Below are 12,374 nucleotides of genomic sequence, written 5' to 3'. Positions count from 1 at the left end.
TGTCAAACATTACATGAGATTTGTTGATGATACCTTGATGCTTATGAAACATGAAAACATACCTTTTGTTCTCAATAAATTCAATTCTTTCAATAACAACCTACAGTTTACAGTAGACACTTTTGATAATGAAGATGTCCACTTCCTAGACATAAAAATTGATGGTACAACAACTGATATATATTACAAACCTACTCACACAGGCCAATACAGCGATTTTTCTAGTCAAACCCCATGGAACTTCAAAATTTTCTTGGTTAACTCTTTGATTAATCGTGCTCATAAAATTTGTTCGAATCAATCACTCTTCAAACAACAAATCAAAATTGTTAGACAGTACCTTTCTTGGAATGGCTACCCATTCACATATTAGTAAACTGTATAATTAAACGTCAAACAGAGAAAAATCTCCCTCCGTAACTGATGATGAGAATAGTGTCGATGATATCACCAAAATCTTCGTTAACGTTCCTTATCTTGGTCTCGATGGTGAACGCTTAGTTAAATCACTTATTCGTAAATGTGGAAGATACGTTAAACCCGATGTTGTAAAGTTTTCGCTCTATCAATCAAAAAAGTTAGCCATGTTCTGCCCAACTAAAGACAAAGTTTTAACAGAACACAAAGCTAAGATTATTTACGAAATTGTTTGCCTGGTTGCGGTGAAAGGTATGTTGGAAAGACCGACCGTTGTTTCAAAACCCGCATGATTGAAATGGGAAACGAGTCGACAAACCCATGATCATCATTTAAATAACTGTAGTAGTTTTCACGATTTGACTGACATGTTTAATCTCGCACAGTTGTTTGGAGAATCACAAGGGATTAACCATAAAGAACACATTTTGAACGCTGTTTTGAATAATTGTAAAATCTTAGATTCGAATGATAATTGGTCGCAATTGGCCTTTTTAGAAGCATTTTACATTAAAAAACTAAGGCCAAAGATTAATGACGGGTTGAAAGCTTCAAAAGAACTTCAATTGTTTGGATAGGCCCCTGACAATTGACACTCTTTTGTTCTTTTCATTCAGTCATTTTTTAGCTTATATCAATTTTATTTCCCTTGTACATTTTATAACTCATTAAATATTCCGCATTATGAATACTTTCTTGTTGTTTTTTATTTAAAAACTAAGAAGGATGCTGATCTTCGGGTTATGTTTTTCCTTGTAGTAATAGTCTAGTAGAAGTGTTATCACGTACAAGGAAATGAATTTTAGTTTTAGTTTTAGTTTTAGTAGAATTTCACCTACTTTAATCGTAGAAATTTTAGTGAGACTAATTTCAGCGTTTTAGCGAGTTTTCCCTATTTTCGCTAAAATAAATCTTGCTAAAACATGCCGAATCGCCAGATCGCTAAAATTTATCCGCACGAAATTTCTGGTTTTATTGCTTTGATACATTTTTATCAATAATAATAAATAAAGGGTTTCAGTGCAAAGAAATGCTAGAAAACGAATTCAATCAATTTCCTATCAATAATGTAATACGAGTATTCGCTAAAATTTATCCACGCAAAATTTTTTGAAATCGTGATTCGCTAAAATATATCCCAAAAAAATCAAGATTTTCCTGACTCGCTAATATACACTAAAATTAGTCTAAAATTAGAATTTCTACGATCAAAGTATAAGACCTCCTAAAAAGGCAGCAAAAACTACTACAGGGTGACCCACAAAAAAGTATAAGAGTTTGGAGGGTAACTGTGTCCGAAAAAAAATTGAATTTTAACTAATTTCTTTTTTCATGGTAAAGAGGAAAAGCAAACTTAATTTTGATGTATCATTTTTTTATTTTGGAAAAGTAGTTATCGAGATATGGAGGTAAAAAGTCATTTTTTTCGGACACAGTTACCCTCCAAACTATACATTATACATTTTCGTGGGTCACCCGGTACATTTTGAGAAAGATGCGAAATAGAAGATAAAAAGACACAAAAAGCTCGGCTCGAATTCATAGATAAAATGAAAAATTCGCTCGCCTTAAAATAAAACTAAGGAAAGTAGTAATAGGGCACTCTGTGGGAGAAAAAAATAATTGCACTCTAAAACCATCCTTATTGCATTTTTTAAGCTTGAAACTATAGAATTTCTTTTGGGATTTCGATAGGGCTTTTACGGGGGTTTTACCCCCGCTGTGGGAAAAAGTTCTACCGATTCTGTGAGACAGGGGTATATGTTGAATTTTCAAATCATGTGCAAAATAAGGGACTTCAAGGAATTTGAATTTTTGATTTAGATTACTGGTTAAAATAGAATCTGGAAATGTTTTAAAAACAATTTGACTTCAACCCACCCCCCTTAAGTATTGTCAGTAAAACAATTATCTAATTTTATTTTAATTTATCATTTATTTATATCTATCATTTTGACCATAAGTCAAAGATTTCATTTGAGCCACTTATTTAAAGAATCCAAATATGCAACTTAAAAAATCGCTGTTCGCAACATAACACGCGTTCAATCATGTTTCAATCATCGAATGTACGTATACTCAATTTGTTAGTTTCCGATCGTCGTATAGAAGAACCATTCCACGTAATCCAATCCAACTCCCTTCGGTGTGTATTTTACAGACCACCGCAAATATGTAGATTAACTTCGTCAGAAAAACTAAAACTCTTTTTCGTTAATTGCTGACACAAGATTCACATGAAAATTGAGCAGATCGTTTCCCTGGATGGGAAAGGTAAATTTCACACCTCCCAGTTGGCACACAACGTTGTTCCAACGTTCATGGACGTTGTGAACGTTAGATAAACCTTGAAACAACGTTGTGTGCAGACTGTGCTTGAAACGTGAATGATTTTTCCACCAGGATGAACTTCTTGTATGTTCCAAAGCGTGCAATACACTTTTCACGCCTAAGTGATCTGATTTTTCCTGTGAATTTTATGACTACAGGCAGCTATGATGGTGTATTACCCAAACAATTTTTAAATTCTTCATCATAAATGAATGTGAAATATGTGAAATGCACTTTCCACACCCAAGTGATCAGCTCATTTTTCCTGAGAATCTCGTGTCTACAGGGGACTATGATGATACATCCCCCAAAATATCGCAAATTGTTCATTGAATGTTTACTGGATTATTGTGCTGCTGATTCTTTATCGTGCCACCATTTGATTGGTTTATCGAATTTCACTCTCGATGGGCATGGTACTTGGCCTGGTTTTTCACAAATGCAAAAACAATGTCCATATTTGCCGAAGTTTGCCGGATTGATACGACCAGGGTATTCTACTTCTTGCTTTTGAAGAATTTCACTGGAAATGAAAAGAAAAAAGAGTTCTCATTGAAAAATGAACTTTCAAACTTAAAAGTATCAGCCATAAGGCATAAGAATTGCCAAAAGAAAGTCGATAGAGAGGTATATAAGGTCGGAACAAGAAAAACGGAGCACACATCTCCAAAACTTGCAATATCGGGTTAATAGTCCTTCATAGACAACTGATAGAATGTCATCAAGAATGTCTTTTGATATATATTTATCAATGCGTTGTAAAACAAAAACAATGTAATAGCCACTTGATAGACTAGATAGCGCCATAGTCATTATAAAAAACCCCGGTCTGGAAGGCTTTTGTTTCTTTCTATTGTTAACAGATAGAGCTTGTGTTCGCAAATCGACTTTATTTTGCATACTTTTTGATCATGTGATTGAAATTTAGACCAATCCCAAAAGGAGAATTTGGTAACGTGATCAAAAAGTATGCAAATCGCAACTTGCCTTTTATTTATAACAAAAGAAAATTCGACAATAAAGCTAAAACAATACATTGCCAGACCAGTGTTTTTTTATAATGACTATGATAGCGCGTACTCTATTCTATTACTTAAAAATAGCTTGAAGGAACGGTTTTATTTGAAAAAAGGGGATTGCAATTTCTTGTCATGTGCACCTAGTCTACTTCACTGGACTCAGCATCATCAAACTTTATCAATTATTGGAAAGCAAAGTTCAGCCAGAAGCTGACCAGGTGAGATGGAGTTTTTATAATATAAGATATCTTAATAATTGGTCATTTGAAGTAATAAAAATGACACGTTTTTTAGAAAAGTAACAAAATTGTTTTATTACTGGTTAACAACCAACCAAATCACATAAGAGCTTGTAAAAACTCCATCTTGTTCAAAGTAGACCCTAGTCTATCAGATTCAAGCCATTCAAGTACTTTGAATTACTTTCAGTATTTATCTAAAGATGACATTCTTTAAAGGATTTAGTAAATTTCACATAGCAAACAATTTGACACCTTAGAAACCAATAAATTATTTATTGATTTAATTCATAAAGTATCTTTCTCAGCAATTTTTTCAAGACGAGGTGGCCGAGTGGTTAAGGCGATGGACTGCTAATCCATTGGGCTCTGCCCGCGTGGGTTCGAATCCCATCCTCGTCGGACGATTTTCGCGGAATAAGAAACAAATTAACCTAAACTGGATTTAGACAGTAAAAGTTGTTCCAAAAAAAATTGGCAGCCTGCACATCATTCTGATACATTGCTCTTGGAGGAGAAAAGACATGATTGAAAGTATTACCTTATTGTTGAAAAGATCATCTTAAGTGGATGATTGTAAGACTTCAAAATCTTTCAAAAATTTCGAAAATCAGGATGAAAAAAGTTTAATTTATAGGACATCCAGGTAGGTCCGAAAATTAAGATGAAAAAAATAAGATTTTTTCTACTGGACTAGACGATGTTATCGTCCGTTTACAGTGATAATAAAGGCGGGAAAAATGGCGGTATGGCGTTATGGCGGTATACGGAAAAAAATCGGCGGGAGAGTTTCGAAGAAACGGACGATACCAATTTGGCGCATCTTCACTCAAACGATTTTGCCTGACTGACCTCTGAGAGAGGTCAGCGGGATTTCGAGATTTTCCGTTTGCGTTTTTTGTTCGAACTGAGTGCAAACAGTGCAAACAGCTAAACGTTTGAGAAAGATGGCTGATGAAATTTCACTCAGATTGTTTTTATGAGATTTATTTTCATGGTGGAGAACAATTATTTCTACTTTTATTAGTCTATTTTATGCATGAATTTTTGTGTACAGTAAATAAGTCTTTAGTGTGTCAGTAGGGATTAGATTCCTCAAGATTTGCTTTTGGAAAAATCTTTTTGAATATGAACAACAACCTGACTGACTTTCCACTCAAGATTCCATTTCAATCAGGTATGTTTTCCATTCTTTCCATTCCTTAAAATTTTCAGCTTGTGCTTTTATGTGGTTTATGTGCACGAGCTCTCACTCTATTCTCAACTACTTTATACCTCAAACTACTTTTTGATTTTTGATTGAAAATACTTTCCTTCATGTATATTTTTTCATGTTTGTTTCAAATCTAGTAATTTATTTTCCCAAGTTTCTAGGAATAGAACCTTTTAGAACTGGGGTTACAAATTCTAATTCTTCTTATTTATTGGGTGTTCAGATTGCCACTTCAATGGACATGGACAAGCTTCTTTGAGATTTTTCTGGAAAAATAAAAAGAGGGTGAATCTTAGGTTAGGTAGGGGCAATTAATTGAACCAGAACGTAGTCTATATTCAGTTAATTCCAGATGTACGAGTACATGAAAAACAAAACGTTTAAAAGTCATCATAATTTTTTGGCAAATTCACGGTGTGAAAGGTTGAAATTTTTCATGAATTGCACCTATTCACTGCAAATTCATGATATGTGCCATTCCAAGGTCTTCTGACATTACATCATGTATATACCCAATAGGTGATTCGTTGTAAGTGACGTAAAATAAGTCAATACGTCACTTTCAACCAATCAGCTGTGGACGACAATGGTGCATATCAAGAGTTAACCAAAAATGTTTTTGTGAAATCACCAAAAAGGTTTTGGTAATAAGTTTCCCTACTACTTATATATATATATATACCTTTTTATAAAATTATTTCGTGTTATTTTTTATGTAATTTGAGAAATTTGTGAAATTGAACCAGTAGAACGTGGTTTGAAAATTGTTCTGTACGTTAAATGAAGAATAATAACCAGTCAAAACAATCAAAAATGGTACTGCCAAATGCAAGCTGTGAATACTCATGTTGCTACCCGTACATTGAACCTATTTATTTAATTTTTGAGAAATTTTTCTATATAAGTGACTAATTTGTTGTTTTCTACTTGTTGTGGTTAGGGTAAAATGTAAAAATTGTACTTACACATTCTCAAACAATTGTTATTCCTTTACTATTCTACTACAGGTCAAGACATTCAGCGACAAAATTTTTTAGCATAATCTTGGGTTGCGGGAATTAAAATATTTCATATATATAATTTTTTGACTTATATTTTTTTATAAATAACTTCAGATTGAATGAATATCTCAAACAAAATTTGGTGAATTGTGTGGCAAAGGAATGTTTATATATCATGTAAAAAATTCCAGAATTATGCCAATTTTAGCAATTTTTTAACAAGAAATTTAGCTGTTTGAAAAAAGAAACTGTCTGACTGTTGTCGCCCTTTGCTGAAAAAACAAGATTTTGATTGGGGTATCTTTTGGGCATTTTTTATTTGCAAATTTCTTCCAGTCTGTACAGAGAGTATACACACCAGATCTGAAGTCAATTTGAAGAGTGCTCTAGGATTTATGGTAATTTTAATGCTACATAAGTTAATATGGTAATAAGTAAAATATGGTTTTGCAATAGCAGACAGTTTAATGTTTATATAAAGAAGTTAGCAAAACAGAACTAAAACTAAAATTTTATCCTTATTTTTTAAAATTTATATAGGAAATCAGAAAAAAATAAATTTTTAATTATAGAGATTACTTCAGGGATTTTAATTAGGGTGAGAATTTGTTCTGGCATTTTTTGGTTTAATTTCTCGAAACCCTGAAAAAGCTCAGTTTTTACTCCAATCAGCCGATTAAAAGCAATTGAAAGGCCATTTGTAGAATAAGTAGTACGATATGTCTGAGAAAATAATCATTTTTTCCAGCTGGGATTTGGATAAGACTTTCAAGTAGCATTGTATGGTAGCAATAACAGCATCTTGCTGTACCATGAACGTCTACAACTTCCACCTAAGGCCAGAATATAATTATCTTTAAATATAGAATATGGTGGAAAATATTGTAAACAAATTGTCTTCAATTGTCAAACTATCCTGTAATGATTTTTTGTATCAGAATAAAACTCTTTTCTAGCTGCCAGAAGCACATAGTCTACCTTCAAATTGATACCATCTTCCAGACAAACAAAAATTAAAAACTTCAAAATGTTTCCTGTGGCTATAATTATACTTCTATACTACAGAACATGTCAAATATAAAAAATATAAGTTAAAAATTAGTAACTTGTAGAATTTCTAACAAAACAAAAATAGGGAGTATTGAAAAGAAGGTAAAAGGCTGTTTTTATCAGAAGGGAAATGTGTAAAATGATACTAAATGTACAGCAAGTGTTGTGTCTTTGAGTTAAATTACTGTAGTTAAAAAGAAGAAAAATGAAGGTTGGAAGTAAAAAATATTAACAACAAACCTGTTAGTCTTTGTGGTGATTATTTCTGAAGTCAAAGTATGTTAAACATATGAAGCATGGCTCTTAAAATTTAAATACTTGTTGCAAATAAATTGCAAACTAAAATTCTAAATTTGAGCTACAAAATAAACCCATAAAGAAAAGAATTTCATGCAAGAAATTCCTTCAGCCATAGAAAAGTAAAAGTTGATGCTGTTGTGCGTTTTCGAATGTTTTGAAAATGACCGAACCGAATCGTCAATAATACGCAAAGGCAAATCCACGGCTTTTTTCAGTTTTTTTGCTTTTGCGCCAAATTGGTATCGTCTACACTGTAAACATCTCCGCCACTGCTTACTCCACCCGAATTTATCACGCCTCTCCTAAACTATTCCCTTTTTTAGTGATCTTGTGTAGACGATAGGATCGTCTACTACTGGACCAGAGATTTGGAATTTATACTTTTCTGAAACTACAAACTTCGTTGATTTCAAATATGTTTTCAGATAAAAAATTTTTCTACTGGGCTCGAAATTCTCTGAAGGTTTTAAAGTCTTAGAATCAGCCGCTTAAGATTATCTTTTCAACGAATTATTACTTTTAATCGTATCTTTTCTCCTTCAAGAGCAATGTATCAAAATATGCGAGCTGCCAATTTTCTTAGAACAGACGGTACAATATGATAAAACAATATAAGTTTCGTTCGATGTGCAATGAAAATTGTCCTCGATGCCCCAAACAATTAGAAAACTCATAAAAATCTTGAAGCATCATTTTTTGCTCTAAAGAAACCAGGACTTATGACAAATTAGATTCATCAAAATTACTTTTATCCAAAATTGGAATGACGTAGATTTTTATGCATTTTATTATGTTTTTAGAATGTTTTTAATTCGATTATTAGCCCCGAAAAAGCTAATTTTTTAGATGTACATAGAAATTTGTGAACTTGATAGAACACTTGTGCATTTTATAAGCTTGGATGTAAGCGAGGTATTTTAGGCGTTATACCAAATTTTTACTACCTTAGGCGTAAAAACTTTCGCGAACAGAAACTGTCGCGCGATTTTCGCGAATTTTGGCCTTTTTCGCTAAAGTAAATGCTTTGAAAATTCCTAGCAGGGCTATTCGCGAAAGTTTATGCTCGCGAAAAATTCTCAAAAAAATCGGAAATCCATAAAACCTCGAAATCGTAATAAATATCAAATTTTCGACATATTATCATCCTTTAATGCCTTTGTAAAGTCGAAGAGTAACCGTCTTTAGCAGATTAAAGGAATATTTTTCACTTTTAAGGCTATTTTTATTCTAAAATTCTCATTTTTATCCAACGATTCGCGAAAGTTTATGCTCGCGAAAAACATTTTTTCCACAAATTCGCGAAAGTAAATGTCGCGATTTTTCGACCTTGCGAAAGTTTCTGCTCGCGAAAGTTTGTACGCCTAAAGTACTTTGACCCCTATATTGCTTGAAATTGAGTAATATCAGGCTCGACATTGTTTTTAAATTGTTAAGAAGTAAAAACCTTTCATTTAAAAACATGGAGAATGCTGTAGTATACGTTCTTTATATAAGAAAAAATAAAATAAAGTCTTAAGGCTTCAAAGACTCTTAAATGAGGCATCCCCCAAGCGGTCACGCAATTTTTTGTCTTCGATCACGAAAATCAGCATAATCACGCATCCCTTTGAAAAAGTCCAAATCACGTATCATGGCTCAAAAATTTTTCAAATCACGATCACATTTTTGACCTCTAATCACGCAATCACGAAAAAAAAATTCCAAATCACGTGGCACGCTACAAAAAAGTCCCTATTACGTCATCACGCAAGCTGCTTGGGGGGGGGGCTCTTAAATCACCCAATTTTGGATCTTCTAAGACAGAAATGTATAATTGGTGACGCATTACCTTGATGGTAGGGAACGAAATTTGGATTAAAAATATTACTCTTTACCTTTCAGTGGCAGCACCTGCCAATTCAACCAGATTCAAAATGTCATCGGCAGATTTTTGGTAAACATCGATCAGTTGCCTTTCACCACCATCTAAAATCAAAAGGATTTTATTCATTTTAAAGGTTTTATTTTTACATTTAAGTGTTCCCGTTTCATATCAGACACATGTTTCATATCAGGACAGTGTCTTGCTATTGTTATATTATATAAGCAAAAAAATGTTTTTCTTTTCCTTTTCTCCACATCCGTATCAATCCAATATGAAAAAGCTTGTGAATTAAAATTGATGAGTAAGCAAGCAAACGATATCACTCTTATTTAAAAACAAAACCTTTAAAGATGTAAGAAGGTAAAAAGTAGAAAAGTGAAACCCGGTAATTTACAAATAAGACTTTTTAATCACAATAATCACAAGGCTTCTTTTTTTAAGAACCATGCTGAGATTGAAAATTTTGTACAGACAAGTCCGGTTCATACATGCTCAACATTCTCCAGCCCTAGCCCCCCCCCCAAGCCTACGTGGATAGTGTCCAAAACAGCTTACCATAATACAACGTAATGTGTGGGAATTCGTGTCGATTTCGAAAACAGACAAATTGCTTGTTTGGGTTTTTGTATTGTATCTGTGGCAAGTCCCTTAGTACGAAGTCCCTGCAAATATAAAAGAAGATGTAAATTACGACTTCAATTTGTTGGCCATGAATACAAAGAAATGAAAGCTTTATAAAACGACTAAAAGACAAGTTAACGTTTATTTACTTCAATCAAGTATCTTGTTAACCAGGTAAAAAATGAAATTTAACCAAAAGATTTTTTCCATCCATAGTCCTAAGCAGAACCTCCAAATTTTACTGGCTTCCTGCTTTTTACAGTCAAGATATTTGATATCTAGTTATAAGATAGTTTGTAATTTTTAGTTTCTACTTGAAAACAATAGAATTTCAACGGGAGGTACGAATGAGGTACGAAGATCTTAAATTCTAAATTTTCTTGAGGATGTTATTGTTATTTATTGAAAATATTTGGTGGACTTACTAAGAAGGACCATGGAAGGAAGGAAGGCTTATATTAAAAGGACCATGGAAGGAATCTTTGAGTTAAGTTAAACATATTGTAAGAAAAAAGGCTCAAATCAATCAATCAATCATCAATCAATCAATCAAATCGTGTTAAAGCTCGTCATAACTTGGCTTAACATTTTCAGGACACATCTTGAAACAAGATATCTAGCCCTTCAGTTTGTACAGATATCTGAGATGATGATACTAGCACTACTATTGAGCTGGGTACTGAAAGTAAGTAAGTGTGTAGGAAATACCTGTTGACAAAAATAAATTGAAGGATTCATTTTTTGCGACAAAAAAATTTCCTTCCAGTGGACACCCAGCTGTAAAATAGGCTATTCCAGTATAGTTTGTACCCCTTATGTTGAGGAGGTCTGGAAAATAAAAATCCAGGGTGGTCTAGTTTTTTGGACGTAAAAAATCCAGGGTGGTCAGTAAAATAATGTTGAAAATCCAGGGTGGTCAGTAAAACGAGGATTAAAATCCAGGCTGGTCCAGAAAATGAGAGAAAAAAATCTAAGGAGGTCCTGAAAAAGTGGAGGAAAAAATCCAGTCAGGGGGTCACTTTGAAAAAAAGACCTCCTCAACATAGGGGATACAATTTTTTTCTGGAATAGCCCAATATAGAATTAAAATTATGTACCTTAATCCTTTGCTTTCTTTTTGAGTTGTGAACGATACTGCCACGGTTTTGACACGTTTTTGAAGTACTAATTTGCCGCCACTCAAAAATTCTACTGTTCTTCGGAAAGGAAAACGCCCTTTCCCCATAATTGATGGTTCTGATTGGCCTTTCGTTTTGTTTGTATAAGTCTTTTTTTAATTTGCCTACAATACAAAAAAAGTTGAATCAATGACAGTTTTGATACAATAACAGGGGAAATCGTTAAAACTTTCAAGGATTCAAGAAATTCATCAAAAATAGCAACTTTTCCTTCTCTACTACTTCTCATCACTTTAATCGGATTAACTTTTGCGAGGCCATTTTCGGGAAATGAAAACTTGCAAAGACACGTGAGATTCCTGACTTGCGAAAGGTATAAAAAGCTTTACTGAAGGAGGGATAAGGCTGGGACTATCTATTTAAAAGGAATGGTTAAAAAAGGCACTTTTTTGGGTGACAATTATTAAGATTTTACTTAGAAACTTTAATTCTCTTACCCCCGTCCCGGGCCGCCTTGATATGAGCGAGGGAACCATGTTTGGATGTATGTATGTTTGGATTTCTAGAAAGCTTACCCATTCATTGTCAATATATTTTTTGTTTGAAAGTACCGTGAGTGGTCCAAAATCCGACCCCCAAATAACTGCTACCGTAATTTGGTCTAATATCGACATCCCTTGTCTAATTTTGACAACCTTTTTTAGAGAAAGGAATAATATGAAAGCTTGAATCACTGATTGAAAAAGAATAATCCCTCTCTGACCATTAAGCAAAGAAAAACAGTTTCAACATTTATATCAATTACAGCTGATAAAAAGGGTTGTGGGCCTAGATCGCACCTGGGGTATGTCCGGAATAATCTTGGCGCGAGAGGGTCGAATGCGAGAATAGATACATTCAAACTGAATGAAGAAAGAAAAACGAAAAATTCATAAATATTTGACAAGACAAAATTTGATCCTAATTAGAGAAAATATGACTAATTGACTAATTAACGGAAATGATTAAACTCAGATAAATATGAGAAAAATTAATGACAAACTTACAGTACAGAAAATTCTAGAACTTAAATCCTAACTTAACTTAACCTAAAAATGTGTAAAACAGAAAAATGGCAAAAAGAAAGAGAAAAATGAGGCCAAACAGCTAGAAGACCAGAGGCCAGACAAAAACCTAACCTATGCCTATGAAAAAGAACAAA

At 33.3% G+C, this 12,374-nt stretch overlaps 1 protein-coding gene and 1 non-coding gene across 2 annotated transcripts; one reads left to right on the top strand and one right to left on the bottom strand.

Annotated features, from left to right (window-relative positions):
• Positions 1 to 2,359: 2,359 nt before the first annotated feature.
• On the bottom strand, positions 2,360 to 11,333 carry LOC136809174 (small ribosomal subunit protein mS25-like). Its single transcript, XM_067065691.1, has 4 exons — positions 11,153 to 11,333; positions 9,990 to 10,096; positions 9,445 to 9,535; positions 2,360 to 3,271 (listed from the first exon to the last, which is right to left on the bottom strand). The coding sequence occupies exons 1-4, from the start codon at positions 11,278 to 11,280 to the stop codon at positions 3,094 to 3,096; spliced, it is 504 nt and encodes a 167-aa protein (XP_066921792.1). The 5' UTR covers positions 11,281 to 11,333; the 3' UTR covers positions 2,360 to 3,093.
• On the top strand, positions 4,327 to 4,408 carry Trnas-gcu (transfer RNA serine (anticodon GCU)). The gene has a single exon. It is a non-coding gene; the product is annotated as a tRNA-Ser (tRNA).
• Positions 11,334 to 12,374: the final 1,041 nt, after the last annotated feature.

The sequence above is a fragment of the Clytia hemisphaerica genome, unplaced genomic scaffold, assembly GCF_902728285.1.
Source record: "Clytia hemisphaerica strain Z4C2 unplaced genomic scaffold, Clytia hemisphaerica genome assembly, whole genome shotgun sequence".
In the NCBI taxonomy this organism is placed as follows: domain Eukaryota; kingdom Metazoa; phylum Cnidaria; class Hydrozoa; order Leptothecata; family Clytiidae; genus Clytia; species Clytia hemisphaerica.
Note: the sequence above shows the minus strand (reverse complement) of the source record. Positions and strands in the feature narration are given on the sequence as shown.